This window comes from Perna viridis, chromosome 9 (assembly GCF_037379345.1).
Source record: "Perna viridis isolate PV_CMFRI_1.1 ecotype Kerala chromosome 9, ASM3737934v1, whole genome shotgun sequence".
Lineage (NCBI taxonomy): Eukaryota > Metazoa > Mollusca > Bivalvia > Mytilida > Mytilidae > Perna > Perna viridis.
Genome location: NC_142453.1, coordinates 7,237,275 through 7,255,532, shown reverse-complemented (window position 1 = coordinate 7,255,532; position 18,258 = coordinate 7,237,275). Strand labels below are relative to the sequence as shown.

Below are 18,258 nucleotides of genomic sequence, written 5' to 3'. Positions count from 1 at the left end.
CATTTCGACACAAAGTAATGTCACCGCAATTATTTGTTAACTTAACACCAAAATGTGAATGTTCTCTGCTAGCTGCAAAATGCATTCTGTTTAAAAAAAAAAACGGTTCATTGATTATTATCTGCTTAATTTCGGTTTGCGTTTTTTCCTAAGCCAAGATTTATGTTTTCTAATGGGAAGCAAAAGTGATGGATTTTTTTTGTCATTTATATTCTTATTAATGAAATGGCGCCAAATTAATACATTTGAATAAGATATCATATGTTGAACTGGTTAATACAATAGACAATAGACAATATTTATTAGCTCAAACACATTTACATTAAATTGTTATGGTATATAATATAAAGAATTACAAAGCAACATATCAACACACATAGGATAATTACGTATGAATATTTTGAAGTGACAGTGATTTAACTTTTATAGAAATATTTATACATTTATTCTGATTTCCTTCATTTTTTCATAAAGTTTATTTTTAATTTTAGTATGCTGTATGAGCTGCTTTTTAGTAATTAAATCAATTCTTTCACTGGGTAAGATGAATTTAAGTACTAAAAACTACAGATTTTTTTTTCATTTTTCAATTAATTGTTTCTTTGTTGTTTATATTGAGAACATATTGAGAAAAAGTGGTGTTCGTCCCCAATATCACCATTATTACATGAATTACAAATTTTCTTATATCTGTCTATATTTATGTATCACCCTTTTTCTGTTTCTAAAGTATTGGCACTAATATGGAATTTACAAATGATTTTGTCACGTCTAAACCACGTGGTCGCAACCTGGCAATCTTCCGACTGGGATCAGGAGTATACTGCAAGAGTAATCAAAGGAGCCAAGGTTATAGCGGTAATCAAAAGAATGCAATCCAGGGACAAAGACCAGACACGGAAAACAGACATACACAACAAAGAACATAAAGTAACTAAAATCATACATACAAAGTAACAAAAGTAAATGAGCAACTCGGACGCCACTAAAAACTGAGAGCATGGACCAGGTGCACCGGTAGGGTTAGCATCCTCTGCTTTTATAGAAACACCCGCCGAGTTGCTCATAAAAAGTCAAGTCCGGGGTAGACAAACGAGGAAAGGTAAACTATGACCCGTTGAATAAATCAGTTTTCATGGTGCTCCTTGATACATCATAACGATCCACGAGTTCATGATGACGACCATAAAACTTCTGTAGTGATGACTTCAATCTTGTAGCAACATAACACTGTTCCAGAAGTCTATTTGTCAGAGTTCTAGCGCGATACAAAAAGTCTGCGTAGTTTCGGCAAGCTCTAGCATAACGTATGAGTTGTGATATGAACACTCCATACGCAGGTGCTGAAGAGATGTTGCCACAGATGAAAGGAAAGTTGACAATTCTGAATGAAAAGTAATCACATTTGTCGTAAAGTTTGGTCAATAGTTTGCCTTTACCATCGATTTCTAAGTGTAGGTCAAGATATGAGGCTGACCTTACAGTGTCTGTAGTATCCTTTATCTCAAGTTCTTTTGGGTAGATGCGATGTATCAAATCCCCGATATTAGGATTGTTTAAAGATAATACGTCATCTATATAGCGGAAACTGAGATTAAAGGATCTAGCCAAACGATATTCTTTCTTTCGGGTCAAATCAGATATTAAGTCAGCCTCATAAGATTGAAGGAATAGGTCAGCAAGTAAAGGAGCACAATTTGTTCCCATTGGAATGCCGACCGTTTGTTGAAAAACACGTCCACCGCACTGGACAAATATGTTGTCGATTAAAAATTCCAGCATTTTGTAAACATCTTCCTCTGTATATTCGGAAGAGGATTTGGAATTATTTCTTACAAAGTATGATGCATCTCTACCAAGAACTATATATTTGTATCTAGGTGTACCATCTTTTTAGGAAAAACCACGATGTATAATGTTTTTGAGTCAGGAATTTAACTGAGTATGGGGAATAGAAGTATACAGTGTTGAAAAATCATAGGTTTTAATGCTATTGTATTCAGATAATAGTCTTGAACTGATTGTCTCCAAAAGATCTTTCGAATTTTTCAGGATCCACATTGAATTAATATAATTAATGTAATGTTAATCATTATACAGCATGTAAAACAAAATGGCAAATGTTAATCATCATTATACCCTCTTCGTATACACAAATCTTTCTAACGAATCCTTCTATATATACAAGGCAACTATAAGGCCGCCTAGTATATTGAGTCAGGTTTCCAGATTGGGACCTAAGACGCCATAAGTTATTGATAAGACAGCATAGACGGATCCAAGCGAACCTTATTTCCACCTCCTTTATAATAGAAAAGTTTGTTTGATTAAGAAAAATCGTCAATCATCTTTGGAAGGGTGCCTGTCGGGGTTCCTCAGAAAAAAGGGGGTGTTGGGAAATTATTTACCATTTTTGTAAATTTTACGCATGGAAATGACAAATTTTCCAATAAATAGGAGGGATGCTAACGCCCTGCGCCCCTTAGGTCATAACACATTTTATTTTTGTAGGATTAAGCAATGTATATTTAAAAGGCAAATCTTACTACATTTTTGGCAATGTTGCTCTTCGTACATGCACATTTGCAATATTTATTTTTCAGGTGAGTTATTGAAGCAATCATTTATATTTTTTCAATACTATAAAGTGTATTCATAGAAGCACCGAATAATTATATTTATTTCTGGTTTCTTTAATATTGTTTGCAACAGAGCGGCATTAGTTACATAACATCTTTGATTTTGAATAAGCGCATGGTTAAGTGCGACCTACTTTCGTTTTGAAAGACGTGTTGTTTGAAAATTTCAAGTACTTTATTTATATTTATTGTTTACCGAAATTTCATAGAGATACAGCTAGAGATGTAAAGTACATATGCTTTCATGTCTTTGTATACCATTCCCGTTTGTGTTTTTAAACTAAAATACCAGACTTGTTTCTTAATATAGATTCAGATATATGCTCACATTCTTAATGGGATAATTTTAGCATTTCGATGTTTCTCCGTCCCATAGTTGATATAAGCTTGTATGCCTGAGTGTATGTCAATCTGCTCTTACAACAACTCAAAAATGGTAACTTGGATTCGTTTTAGTCAATATGATCATTCATTTTTGAGGCTATATTTTGGTTTACGCGGTTGACGGATGAAGTCAGTGTAGGATCTAGAATTTCCGGAAAATGTGGTATGATCTAAGGGGTGCAGGGGGTTAGTATCCCTCCATTTTATTGGAAAATTTGCAAAAACATATGCAACTTTGTTGTGCATGCTGTATAATAATGATTAATATATGCCACTTTGTTTTGCATGCTGTATAATGATGATTAACATTTGCCAACTTGTTTTGCATTTTCTCTTAATAGATGAGTAGAACAATTTGTTTAAATTTCAATTGCAGTAAAACATTGAATATGGGTGCATCTCAAATTATACAGACAGTTTTGTTGTTAGCAATAACGGCAGTGTTTCTTCTGTCATCATCAATAAAAATATTACCTCAGTTTTTCCCGTCGGAACTTGGACAAATGATGGTATGTAGTCCTTTATAAGTTTTTCTTGGACCTTAAAAAATAGATGTGTATTACATTGTATCTTTAAAATTTAGATCTGCTAGTACTTAGTGTTATCTTGAATATTATCGATAATAAAAGCAACAGGGGATGGGATATTCATAATCCGGGATAAAAAACTAGACAAACACAGAAAAACAAACAAAACAAAACAAAAACAAAACAATGACCCAAGTTATACTAAAATATTGTAGTAAATATGGACCAGGCGCAGCGGTGGGGTAGGGGTCGTCTCCTTTTGTAGAAACACTCACCGAGTAAATAAAACAGGTAAGGGAAACTATGACTAGGTGAACAATTCTGTTCTGGTCACACAAAACGGGAACGATCGAAAGAACGGTTCACAATTTTACATTTTGTACATGTAAAAATGCCGTAAAGTCGTTTAAAGTCGAAGAAAATTGCTTTTATTACACATCATATGAGTTGAGCAAATCCATTAGAATTTACAATCAAATGGGTGCACTACAAGCATACGCACTGCATGTGCATGTACACCCCGATCATATGAACCAAGAAACGCGGGGTAATCACAAAAACATAGTCCAAGGACGAATATCAGATAGGGAAAGCAGATACACGAAACAACAAAATAACACAGAAAAAGTACGTGAGCAACCCGGACTCCATTAAAACTGGGAGCATGCACCTTATTATTTAAATGATTTTTTTTTATTCCGACTAGAGCAAGCCTCTGATTTTTTCCCGTGTTTTTGTAGGATTAAGCCTGACCTGTGGTAAAAAAATCACCGTAGCTCATGCGACTTTTAAATTTTACAGTTATATACTGTTCATATCGCGTAAACGCTATTTTATTGGAACTCATTTTCTCTTTTCTCATAGGACCAGAAATTCCAGGCCTATTGTAAAGTGTGTCCAACTGTTTTACTCGGTTACCAGCCAAAACCTTTAACCTACAAGTTGGTTGTCGGTATCTTGGAATTTGTTGCCGCTTTGGCATTAATTTTGAGAGAAACCAGAACGATCGGTGCTGGGATTTTGACTGTTGTAATGGTTGGAGCTGTACAAACCCATGTCTGCGTGGACGAGTTCAAAGATTGTATAGTCCCAGTAGTTTTAGGATTAGTTTCTTGCTATTTCTTTTTCAAATCCATGCGCAATGGGCAAACGGACAAGCGGAAGTTAGATTAATGAATTGTGTCCTCAAGTACACATATTTTGGGACATGAGAAGCACGTATAATATTAATTACTTTTGAAAGATGTCTCAATCAAGAAATTAAAGACAGTTTAATCATTTTCGCACCATTGGCTTACTTAAACCAACCTTTACAGAGCGGATCCAGAAAGCTATAAAATGGTGGGTCTGATTGTGAGATTTTAAAAAGGTAGAATCAAGAATTCGATTTGATATTTTTCCCCCTATAATTCTTGCGCAATATTAACTAGATTTTCCGAGAGAAAGTAAGGTTTTCTGGACCCCTCCTTTTTTGAAGCCGCCACTGCTTTGTGGAGCATTTACATTATTTGTGCATATATTCATGTATGATATACACTTTGAAAATGATTTTTTTAATAAATCATGAAAATTATTCATTCAGTATACGATTGTCACATTCTGTGTTGATCGTAACTATAAGTGAGATGTCTTCAATATGCTCAATTTTAACATGTATGAAAATGTATAAAATGTGCTTCAGTTCATTCTTAAAAGTATATTTACTGCATGTTCTAAGTTGTTGTTCGAAAGGTTTTATGGTCATATCTTTTAAACTTACCCAATATTATTGGAGCTCATTTTCTCTTTTTTCACAGGACCAGAAATTCCAAGCCTGTCTATGGTACAGGTGATTGATGGTCTACACCCCACAATAAACAATGTTTTGGGTCTTCAGATGCTATATTTTTATGTAACAGTAGTCTTTTCTGCATTCAAGTTTGTACATTGGAATAACCTATACATTCATCTCACACAAAAATCAACTAAAACAAAGCAAATCAAGAACGACAACTCTTGCAAAGTGCTGATTTAATGTACATTCTATATGAAGCAAAGCACCTAAATGAAAAAAAAAAAAAACTAAGACAGGTTATATGGTTTGTAACTGAATCGAGTAATTAAGAAATAAAAGTGAATGCGGTCGGTTTTTGACAAGTTTGACTCGACTGATACTTAACAATAAGTAATGTAATGACATTGTCACATGATCAAACTTGTAAAGCTCACTGACGGACCCAGATGAAAAAACTTCGAAACTTTACTATTTGATTAAACGCCTATTTCTACACAATGTATATTCAATGGCGTTGTACAATGCAAAAAATAAAAATATGAACAAACAATAGAGCAACTGTACATAACATATACTTATACCAATAATAAACTGGCATCTTACACTGTTAACTAATGACTGTTTAAGCTCAGAATAATGAAAAATAATCTTCAAAAATACCGTGACTTTAATTGACTTTTGAAAATATCAACAGATTTGGAATTTCTTATGCTAACTGGTAACTCATTCCATAATTTATGACCAATAGTACAAAAACTTCTATCTGAAAATGATTTCTTCTTGTTAAAAGGAATAACATAACAACCTACAGAAGACTCTGATGACCTTAGTGTACGTTGAGATACTTGAGGAGACAATAAACTAATTAAATATGACGGTGCATTACCAACAGAACAATTGTACATGTATGTTAATATTTTAAAACTGATTCGAGCTTTTACTGGCAGCCAATGTAAATCATATAGAGCCTGTTTAGAACTCTCATACTTTGAGCGATTCAATAAAAATTTGGCACACATGTTTTGAATGCGTTGAAGTTTTAACAATTCGTTCTGAGAAATACCATACAAAATAGCATTGCAATAATCCAAATGTGAAACAACTAAAGATAACACTAGAGTTTCCGTGGCTTCTTTTGACAAACATTTTCGAATGCTTTTTATCATGGCTGTTCTACATTTCCTTTTTATATGTTCTTTGAAATTTAGAGTGTCATCCAAAAAAGCACCCAGACATCTGATACAGTTTTCTGACTTAATTTTTTCGCCACAAATAGAAATTTCTTTAGTAGAACACTTACCAAGTTGTGACCGGCTCCCGAAAAGAATAAATTCTGTTTTTGAATTGTTCATCTTTAGCTTATTATTGTTATCCAGTTGTTAATATCAATAGTACAGTTCATTAGTTCTTGAATGGCAATGGCTTCATCTGCGGGTGTAGGTTTAAACTGCTTATTCACTGTATGAAGAGTTGAAGAGTTACTGGGGTTGGAACAGAATAAAGGACAACATCAAAGGACAAAATATCATAGACAAAAAGGTCACATTGTAAAGAAACACAATTAAAATTTTATTTCATGTACGTGAAGGACAAAATTTTCCCACTTTCGAAGGATTTTTATTTTGCTAACTTTATGCTAAATTTTGGAATAATGAGCAAACTAATGACTCGAAATCCCCCACTTTATAAATTTATAAATTTTGACCCCCCTCCACCCATTTTATGAATCTACCAGCAAAGAAATGAGAATGATCGGCAGCTACAAGTATGTTGTTTGATATTTTAGCTGACGAATAAAACATTCCTAAAAAATACTTTGATCTGTGTTATGTATACCTGAAGTAGTAAATATGCATTTGGTTGGTTAATTACACAGAATATTACGTTTATACGAACCTTTCTCAATCGAGGAGAAACTGAGACTGAGAGGACTGAATTTTAATGCAGGATTATCAGTTCGGTTCATCTTACCGGGATCAGTGTCAGCATTGACAGAAAACATGAAAAATGGAGAAGATGGCAAATTGAAATGCCAAAATCACAAGAAAAATGAGTCACAATATTATAGATTTGGATATTAACCATGGCAATAAAGGAAGCTGTGCAAATTGAAATGCCAAAATCACAAGAAAAATGAGTCACAATATTATAGATTTGGATATTAACCATGGCAATAAAGGAAGCTGTTCTTTTTACAAAAACTATGTTGCCTTAATCATTACAATCTATCAAAGAACATTTTTCTTGCGAGTCTGTTCCTCTTTTTAAGCGAACCGTTAAGAAAACAATTAGGATTTATACCCGATATTATCAATATACTTCACCGTTACAGACTGGAAGGTTATCTCGCTACCTATACAAGCAATGGACATTTTCCACCCAAACAAGTTTGGAAGAAAATAGTCAATCAACATATTTCTTCAATTCAAACTGACAATTGGAAATATCGTATAAACAATAATTGTAACTTTTCTAGATTCCGAAATATTCATACATCTGTGACATTTGCGAAATTCTGGTCTGAAGGAAAAACTTACAGCGAAATTATTATGTGACATTCCTGAACTTTCAGAGAAGTATTGCTCCGTTTATGATCGAATATATAGAGATTCGTTCTTGCATGTTTCATGCAGTTGCCCATGCACAAACGTTTTGTGTGATATCTGGTCAGACATAATAATTGAAAACTTTCCTCTGACACTTTACCAGGAACTCTGGTGTTATGATGATGAGGATTTGTACACAATTTTATTAGGAAAACGGCCACAAACTAATCTGCAAGACTGGGGAAATCACGTCGTTTGCGAAACTTCGTCATTCCTACATTATTCAGTGCTCCGCCAGATATGGTCAGTTTACTGCCAATGCATAATAAAGCAATACACCAAATAAATTATATATATTGCGTTCTTGTGATCATATCTACAATTTCTATTATATCTGACATTTTGTTTTTGTTTTTGTGTTTTTTTTTTTTGTTTGCTATGCTGATTTTGTAATATCTATGTTCATTATAATCTCATTATTGAGGAATTAAAGACATCAATAAATGAATGGATACTAAGAGCAAATGGCCGCTTCTTTTCAAGTTACTCTTTAAAAAACATTTTACTCTAGATAGTGGCTAATTGATTATATTCAAGTTGGTTAACACCAATATGTTGCTTTGCTTCTATTAAGACCGATATCTCAAATATCAGACTTAAGAGTGAAAAATTTTCTGAATACACATGCAAAGAACTGCATTAAGTTATGTAAAACAAAATTCAATTTTAATAGTGGTTGCTTTGTTTAATTTCAAAATATAATGTCGTGAGTATAATGTTGTAAATTTGGTAAATTAATTTGTTTGATGATTAAAGTTCTTTTGGTGTTGTAAATTGATATAATTTTACATAATTTATATATTAATTTGATCAAGGTTTTATTTATGTTATTTTTCATTTTGGATTTGATTAAAAAGCTTCTCAACTTATTTTGAAGTATTTTTTTTCCATTAAAAAGAGAAAAATGTCAAAATTAACTTATATAGTTTGAAAACTGGGGTTCTACAGTACCATTTTCAGAAGCGCCAGAGAGTTTCGCACAGACAATGAAGTAATTGTCATATTGTCAGTTGAAAATAGTGTAAAATTGTTACATCAGTTGTCTTAATTGGTACCTTTTAATATTCCTTCATTTTAGTCAGAAAAAATCTTATATAAAATGAATGGTAAATTTCAGATATTTCCGTTATCATTTGTAAAAAAATACTTTCAAATATTTGTTTGAAAAAAAAAATGTGATTTTACAAACATTTTTTGCAGAAACTAAGGGAAAATGGCAGGATAAATTTGGCACGTAATTATACATAATTGACAAACTTTTACGACAGTCAAAATATAAATAAATAAAAGTATAATAGAATAATGAAATATCCATCATGTAGCGATTCCCTAGTAATATCTATTAAAATCTCATTAAAACTAGGAGCAGCGACACGTGGTAAGTGCGTGCATGAAAATTTGAAGAAAAAAATGAAATAAGAAATATTCTCAAACTTGCTTTTCGTTCAATTTTAAACTAGTCTGAACTGACACAAATTATATCTCCATATAAAACGATTTTTGTCACACAACTTACGACTAATCGATTCTTGATAATAAATATATGTTAATTTGGCCCTCCATAAAAGCTTTTGATTCAGATTTATCTCCCTTGATTTCCAATGTCAAACGGGTCAAACACGTGACGTCAGGATCTAAACAAAGATGGAAGCGATCAGCTGTACGTAAACTTCGCAATGTGATTTTTCGTTGATTAAGGAGTGTTAATCGCGCCACAAACTTGGCAGACTGTAGACGAACGGGATATGCAATCCGTGTACCATGGGTGGCGAGCGCTGTCCCGTGCTATTTTATCAGGAATACACAATGAATTTCAACTAAAAACTCGTCCCAAAGTGAAAGGGCCAGTGCAGTTCGTTACTGGATGCTCGGGATTTTCAAAATCACTCACCAAACCTCATAACTTCAAAAACTGGTCTTTTGGTGACGATGCTTATTTTGTAGCGAGAAACACGAGTTACGATGTTATAGGTAAGAGTGAGTGTCGACCTCTTTGTTATTGTGCAAGGTCAAACATGTGACACTGTTTATAGGGTTAGCAAGAAGCACGTGTTTTAGTAGAAGGCACGAGACCGCAATTAATTTACAAGTGCATTTCAATATACACATTTGAGCAGATTAAAAAAATTCCACCGGCGCAAACTGAATAAAACTTCTCTGGCCTAAAGATATGTAAAAACAGGATTTTATATATCAATTGTAGAAAATTTTACCATCATTTTCTGAAATTAATACATATAATTCAGAGATGGGGTAAACATGACAAATGAACTGAGTTAAAAGTCCTAAATTTTAACCTTCTTCCACTGAACCAAATCACAACTTTTAGTCAGAATTGATTAATGAAAAAAAATCCCAAGTAATTTTAACCTATTTTCTACCAATTAGAGGCAAAACTTCAGCTAATAAGTTTCCAGTAAAAATATGAAAAAATGTGGAAGGTACCTACTACCAAAGTTGGAACTATATTCGTATACAACGAAAACCAAGGGAAATTAATTGTGTTCTCGTACCAGAAGGTGTTACCTGTGATAAACAATTTTTAACCAAAAAAGAAAATTTCACATGTACACAAACACATTTATGTACACACTGTACATGTACACACTAGTGTACATGTACATGAATGCAGATACATATATGTACATGAGGTACAAAAGCTTCTTTGTCTACACATGACTACATGTATTTCTATTATAAATGCTTCAATTAGTAAAAATACATGTACATGTACAAAATGTACTGTTGATGAACTTCCTTTGTTAGAAAAGGTTTTATTCGGAAAGTAAAGAACATGATTGCTTCAAATAAAGGTATCAGGTGTGTTCATCCTAGTAAGTAACTTGTTTGCCCTGAGTCCATTCGCCCTGGGTCAGTTCACCCATTGGATCCATTCCCACTAGACATGTACATTTTGTACAATCAGTTGAATGTATATACATTTATATATGTATATTTGGAAAAAAATATGAAAGCAAGAGAATATTTGAAATGCTGACACAATTAAAAAAACATCACGATCAGTTGCTGCATTAAAAAATATGGGTGCCAACAGGGGAAGTTATAATACATGTACATGTAAGTCCTTGACGCCAGTGAATTCTTCCGTTTTATATCATAAAAAATATGTTTTAATTACTATATTGACAATAAGTTCAGAAATACACATGTGTAAATCATGAAATTATATTTTAATCATTTTAAATTACATGTAACTTGAACTAACACTCATGGACAAAATACAGGGATAAAAATTAAGAAATACAAGCTGTTAGCCCTGACCATATTTTTGTTTAATATTTTCTTTTTGTTCAACTAAATTATACCTCAGAGTTTGGTAGCCCAGCTCAAAATATAGTAGCCATGGACTACTTAGCGACTGCTAATTTTTTTTTATCACTGAACTATTCTCTTGTGGGTAATCAATTTTAATTTTAGTGTGTCTATAAAAAAAATAAGAAAAAAAACCACAACCCATTATATATCATTGAATAATACAAAGCACATGTATTTCTTTGTAATTGGTAATTAGATGTAACTTATACAATGTACAAATGTATTGCAGAATTGTCAGTTGATTGGCCTCCTTGGTCTTTTAGAATTTATTTTAAGATAACAGACTTTCATTTTTATATAAAACTATTTCATCATAGTGTCATATATATGTACATGTATATTCTGAATGAAAATCTTATTTATTGTATTTTTAAGTAAGACATTTTTATTCAAAAAGAGTTCAGAAATTGTATTCAGCTAATTTTTTATCATTTATTGTTACATGTACATATTTTATCTTCAAAATGCTTTCAACTATTTAAACAATTTTGAAACAACAGCAAAGTTTCAAAAATATACATGATTACAGTAGTTATTCACAAACTCTTTAAGTGAATAAGATATCCTTACGTTACATGTACATGTACTTAAAATCATATACTATGTACCTGAAAATTACAAAATGTATGGACTCAGGGCGAAAGAGTAATTGGGGAACAGGTACTATGTATATTTTGTACTAGGGTGAACAATATTCAGCATGTTCAGGCTGAACAGACTCAGATACCAAATAAAATTATGTGTACATGAATATACATGTACATTTTGTATACTAGGAATGCAATGATTCATACATGTATATACTGACCACAATATACATTTTGTATTGGTGATATTCTGCTTGACAATACCATACATAATACAAGTGAGATCAATTGCTATACTGAAAATATTTTTGTTTTGTTTTGGATAATGTACAAAAAATGTGTTGTATCACTGATTTAACCATAAATACAGTACATTGTTAAATATTGAATTTTGGGAAAAATAACCTTTGTTTTTACGCTTTGTGCAAAATTTGTGTTCTGTGTTATTTTTGTTATGTACATTTAAGTGGCCTTAATAAAAAAATAGAAACTGGCATGGAATTAGAGCCACCACTGTCTGGGTACATGTATTTGTTTACAGTACGTGTCCTGATACAGTGTACATATTGTCAATTGTCCACAATATTGCAGTATGTACAAATGTATCATTTGTGGTTCAGCGGTCCTTTTCACAAAAAAATTGTAAGTGTAAAATGTTGTCATAATAGTTACATGTAAGTATTGTGACATCACAACTTACAACTAATTTTACTCTTACGATTTTTTGTGACAAGGGCTGCAGGTGTATATATTTCCAGGTCTATGATTAAGTAAGAGTAGGTATACATGTACATTTCAATTTGTATCTTATCCATTTATTGGGATAACCCCAGCAATAAGAAAGACATTTTATACTCTTTTTGTTGTTGTATTTGTAAAAGAGTTGAAAGCTTTACTTACTTTGTACATGTACATGTTCATGTGTACATTTGTACATGCAATGTGCTGAATGTTGTATGCTACATGTACATGTTCATATAGCACTTCATTGACCATTTGTTTGTCATGAAAGAATGATGAATGTCAATTTTATACATCATAGTCAAAATTTTGTGTTAACTGATTTACACATAAATATGTACATGCACTGTACATTGTACATGTACATGTATGTTACAAATCATGTTAATAAATGTACAATGCACATTCATGTGTATGTAAGTCTTCCTGCAATTTTTTGCTGAAAGTTGTAAAATTTAATGTACACTGAATGATACAAATCAAATTGATTTAAGATCTGATACATGTACATTTGTACTTGAAGGGTCCATGTTGCACTCTGTACATTATTGTACGTGTATGTGCATGTACAGTATGTTCAAGTATTGAATGATTGCACTTAAGATCTAAATATTTCTTGCAGTAGATGCAACTCTTACTCTCATCATTCATACAATGTATCAACTACATGTATGTACAGGTATATACATGTACTGTGTACATATACATTGTTTATACAATCTTTAACTTAAATAATTCTAAAACTACGGAATTTCATATAATTTCATTAGTTAAAATATTTTCTTTAGTAAAAGGATAACTGGTGAAGGAAAGGAAAATTGATGCCATGATTGTTACATGTTGTACATGTACATCAATATCTATATGTAGATATATGGTATTGGAAATTTTGTCCATTGTCTATGACAAGCAAGTTCAAGTTCTTTCAGTGGCACAGCAAATTTCAACTTCCAGGGCTCTCAGATACAAACTCCCAATTGCAAATATACAAAAAATTGCTGTGGAAAGACAATAACATGTACATATGTACCCATAAAAATTGTACCATGTTTGTCTTACATGTACATGTACATTTGTAGATTGTGCATTGAGACTAATACATGTATAAAAATTTACAAAAAAAAGATGAAAAAGTGCTGCTCTCGATGTACATGTACATATACATTTATCTTTTAAATGTACAAATATAGATGGTTTAAATGCACAATTTGCACAGTAAATTCATGAGCATCAATTTTTTTTCAAGTACAAAAAAATGTACTTGTAGTACAATGTACATGTATTACATACAGTACAAATGTATGTACGTGTAACCAGTGTTCTAGAATTCCATTTTCTTGTTACCTGTCTCAAGTGCAATTTTGGTGTGGGAAAACTTGGTTGTTATGCTTAAATTTATTAAAGATTTGTAAAGTTGGAAAGTAGTCCTTTCCTACAAAATTTTCAACAACTAGTCAGGATAATAGAGGGCTGTATAGGATTCAACTAGCCCAAAACAAGAAATGTACATATCATTTCACTTGCTGAATTAATTTTTACTAGCCCTGGGCTTCGTGCTAGTGGCTAAAGGCGAGCACTGGGAAAGCAAACGTCAAGTGTTAGAAAGTTAATCTTTATTTAGAGTTTTCCTTTAGGAACCTAAAATTTTGAAAAATCCTAGAACACTGATGTATGCATGTACAATATAAAATTTACAAATAAAAATAGGAGAAGTGGTAAGAGAGAAAGCCAAGAAATTAACAACTAAACTAATTCAGATCACCACACGGTCATCAAGGACAGGCAAAACCCATATCATAAAGCAAGCTGTACAAGGTCCCAAAATAAATGAAGTGAAACTAGTCATAAAAGACGAAAATCAACCTTATCTATAGAAAAAACATAAAAGAAATAACATAATGAACATTAAAAAAAATGAAAACCACTGGACTACAGATTCCTTGGCTTGGAACAGTGTGTGGCAAGATTAAATATAAGAGCTCTCAACCTCCTCCCCCTAATCTGGGACAGTGGTGTGAAAATACAATAATGAAATGAACTATAAAAATCTATTGAATTTGGATTTAACTCTAAGAGGTGAATTGAGAATGCAAATTTATCTAATAGGAAAAAGACAACAAGCCATATCTACCTCAAAAGAGTACTCATTTTTTCTGTAAGCTAGTTCAAAATGTAAAATCCAATCATACATTTTGTTCATGTTTATTGAAAAAAAATATTAACCTTTTGATAGTACATATACATGTATCTTTCTGACTTTATATTTTTTTGTAATGGTTATAAATTACAGCTTGTGCTTCAGTTGGTAAACTCTGTACATGTATATTGAATATGTACATACATGTACCGTGTATGCATGCATTATAGCTATAATATTGTAAGTGAACATGCACGTACACGTACGTTGTAATTTACTAATGAATTCTCATGATTTAATTTACATGTACATGTAGTACATCATACATGCATGTATTCAATCAGCTACAATAACAAGTGGGTGTATCAAATGTCATGATGAGCTGATTTTACAGATAACCTTAGGTTATACATGTAGCCTATACGATCCAGGAATGGTTTTGCTGCTGCGTTATTGAATCAAGTTTTATTTATATCCCAGCTAAAACTGATTAGTGGGTTGAAATGGGATCACCCTGCCTGCCTGTCGGTCAGGTCCCATATCTTGTTGCAGCAACCACTGGAATTTTGGTGATATCTGCATGATAACTTTTTGTCCCATTTTTTTCTGCTAAATTATTTTGGCAAGTGTTTTATACATGAACATGTACATTGTAGCTTTACACATTTGTACATGCAGTTTTCATAGTGATTTTTTTGTCCATAGGCCTGACCATACTTTATAGATTTATGTACAGTTCGTGAAGTTTTTACTTATTTGTGAGTGGAATTTTCAGAGGCCAACTAACTTTTTTTTCAGCCTCAGGCTTTGGATTTCTGGTTTTATTATTTTGAATAGTTTACACACACAAGTATGCCACATATGAAGGTACTTGTAGTACATTGTACATGTACACTGTACATGTTTATACATTTTTTTGTACAAGTGCATGAATATGCATGTATATGTACATTTGTACATGTACATGTGTGTCACATCCTTGGATACATGAGAAACGTACATGTACTTGTACTTCCTGTGTTAGACATTTTTTATACATGTACACATGCACATTTGTATTGTCATTTGCAAGTACACATGACAACCATAAACAATTGAACAGAAGCTCTTGTATTCATGTACATGAAGTGGACATGTTCAGTGTGCATGTACATACTGGTACATGTGTAGTCAGAAATTTGATTTTTCAGGCTTGTCACATAGTACATGTATGATACATTGTACATGATGTAAATGTGAAACTAAGAGTACATTTTAACTCTAAGATTGTCATGATCATTTAGGTAAATGTAAATGTGAAGATGTACATGTAAGCATGCAGTACCTTTTTGACTTACATTTTTTGTACATGTTACGTTTAAATTGAGAACAGTTTACATGTTCATGTACACTGCATTTGTACATGTACAAATATTCATAAAATTTTATATAATGGAAATAATTTTATTTCATACAGTCCATCTCTTTTATTTAAACATGAGTAAACATGTACATGTGCATGTAATGCATTTTTGCATACTGCTTCATAGTGTTCATTGACAGGAGAGTGTGAGTAAATGTGTACATACATGTACATGTACAATGTGTATGTTCATGTACACTTTTGCGTACTGCTTCAAATTAATAGGATGCAGATACATGTTGCAAAACTCATGCTACATTGTATAATACACATACACATATGTAATTTTGGCCCCATATGCTTTTGTTAGTTATTGATATACATGTAAAAGTACAAGTGCATGTGTACATAAACATAAATTTATGTACATGTACATGTATATTTGTATACAATATAAAAACAAAATATGTTAGAAATGTAAATGGACATAATGTACTTGTTCATGTAAGTTACAGCATTATTACATTATTCCCATTTTTGTTCTATTTTCCAGGGGTAGCTGATGGTGTAGGTGGGTGGAGGAATTATGGGATTGATCCGGCTGCTTTCCCAAGAACATTAATGAATATATGTGAACGTGTTGTCAAGGAAGAACATTTGAACTTGAAGACACCTGTCAAAGTGATAGAAGCAAGTTATGAGGAATTGCTAGAACAGAAAACTCCACTAATTGGTTTGTAGATTCGTTTCTAATACTAAATAAATAAATTTAAAAAAAAACAACAGTAAAGTACATGTACATGTATAGGGAAACTATTGTGTGTGAGTATGATGTCTTATTTTTTCACTTTTAAGACAAGCATATCGCAGCTGGCTTGATAAACACCATGTTTGTGATTTCTCAGTAAAATTTTGTACAAATGTACATGTACACTCATGTATGACATTTTGTACAATGTAAATGCATAGGAATAATGGCAAATTGGGTGTTCTGTAATCTGAAATGGTGTATTGCAGTGATTGGGATATGAGGGGGCCATGTGCTTTTTATCAGATTCCTCCTGAAAATGTCCCATTAAAATCAGAAAATTTAACAAAAAAAGTAAATGAATGGCCCATTGAAATTCTAAAGATCATTAAAAATGGCCCATTCTCAAAATTTTAATCCAAATAACTGGTATAGATCACAAAATTGAACTTAAAAGTGAGAAAAAGAATCAAACCCTTCAAGAAATCCCAAGACAAGATTATCTTAGATCAACTTATCACTGTTCTCTAAGACATTGATGGATACATGTAGCAGAAACTACATGTACTCATCCATGTAAAATTGTACATGTAATTCTTTTCCTTAGATGCCTTAAGTCTTCTCTGTTTTGTACTCTTTACTTTTGTTCGATACATGTGTAAATAAGTTTTTATGGGGATAGATTCGGGCATGGTTACATTTAAATCACATGCTTTTAAAGTAAGAAGTAAATAAATGGAAAAACTTGTTTACAAATTACATTTAAACTATAAAAATCTTAAGGTCATGGATGTAACAAGGAAGTATTTTGTAAACTGCTCAATGGGCTTTTGTGTTGCATCTGAATTACATGTTTCTAATGATATGGTGTAAACTTCATGAATGTAAAAAAAAATCTATGAAAATTGAAATCTGAAACATTAAAAATATAGACAAGCAGTACAAATATTGATTAACTGCCCAAAATTCTGTATATTTTCAACCTAAAAGTATACCTTTGTGTACATGTAGATGGTACACTTTTTTGGTACATCATGAACATCCGCATGTAGTACATGTACTTGTATGGGATTTCATTTAGACTTCCCCAAACAACTATAGTGATTCTTCAAGGTTTAACCTTGTGCATGTACAAAATAAACATGTACGTTATACATGTAATTGATAAAAGAAGAGCATTTCTATTGGAAATAAATACTCTTGAAATAAATAAAAATATGCATCTCAAGCAGTTTTATGCATCATATACGAAAATGTACAAGAGAATTAACGGGTGTATATGTAAATCATTATTTATATGTAATTGAGGATTCAGTTTCTTGGTTAACATCCAAAAGATTGTACAGCATTTAGGTATTTAAATAAAGGTACCATGGATGGAAGTTAATTTAAATTATACTGTTTTTGGCATGGTTTGTTCTAGTGAATGGTGACAAC

General features: G+C 32.1%; 2 protein-coding genes and 1 long non-coding RNA gene across 6 annotated transcripts in view; 2 read left to right on the top strand and 1 right to left on the bottom strand.

Moving 5' to 3' along the window:
• Nucleotides 1–323: 323 nt before the first annotated feature.
• On the bottom strand, nt 324–9,585 carry LOC148606508 (uncharacterized). Of its 3 annotated transcripts, XR_015915479.1 has the most exons (6): nt 9,447–9,585; nt 7,221–8,182; nt 6,625–6,782; nt 5,310–5,514; nt 3,498–3,563; nt 324–823 (listed from the first exon to the last, which is right to left on the bottom strand). It is a non-coding gene; the product is annotated as an uncharacterized LOC148606508 (long non-coding RNA). The 3 variants fall into 3 exon arrangements; XR_015915477.1 differs by having other exon boundaries at nt 7,221–9,556; XR_015915478.1 differs by lacking the exon at nt 324–823 and having other exon boundaries at nt 3,394–3,563; nt 7,221–9,556.
• Nucleotides 2,535–5,425, top strand: LOC148606509 (transmembrane protein 35B-like). 2 transcript variants are annotated; one of them, XM_088546927.1, is made up of 4 exons: nt 2,535–2,603; nt 3,400–3,532; nt 4,415–4,642; nt 5,347–5,425. In XM_088546927.1, the coding sequence occupies exons 1-4, from the start codon at nt 2,560–2,562 to the stop codon at nt 5,380–5,382; spliced, it is 441 nt and encodes a 146-aa protein (XP_088403053.1). In that variant the 5' UTR covers nt 2,535–2,559; the 3' UTR covers nt 5,383–5,425. The 2 variants fall into 2 exon arrangements, with proteins under 2 accessions (XP_088403053.1, XP_088403051.1); XM_088546925.1 differs by lacking the exon at nt 5,347–5,425 and having other exon boundaries at nt 4,415–5,134.
• The window catches only part of LOC148606507 (protein phosphatase PTC7 homolog), a 22,985-nt gene continuing 14,272 nt past the window's right edge, over nt 9,546–18,258 (top strand). Inside the window, exons 1-2 of the mRNA XM_088546924.1 lie at nt 9,546–9,901; nt 16,627–16,806. Coding sequence (XP_088403050.1) covers nt 9,676–9,901; nt 16,627–16,806 — 406 coding nt within the window. The 5' untranslated portion in view covers nt 9,546–9,675. The remainder of the gene's footprint in view (nt 9,902–16,626; nt 16,807–18,258) is intronic.

What these genes read in the sequence shown, in the direction of transcription:
- LOC148606509 (XM_088546925.1), top strand. Translation starts at nt 2,560, where the DNA reads ATGTTGCTCTTCGTACATGCACATTTGCAATATTTATTTTTCAG. An exon ending in TTGCAATATTTATTTTTCAG is followed by an intron (nt 2,604 to 3,399) that starts GTGAGTTATTGA and finishes TTTCAATTGCAG; the next exon opens with TAAAACATTGAATATGGGTG. An exon ending in CGGAACTTGGACAAATGATG is followed by an intron (nt 3,533 to 4,414) that starts GTATGTAGTCCT and finishes CTTTTCTCATAG; the next exon opens with GACCAGAAATTCCAGGCCTA.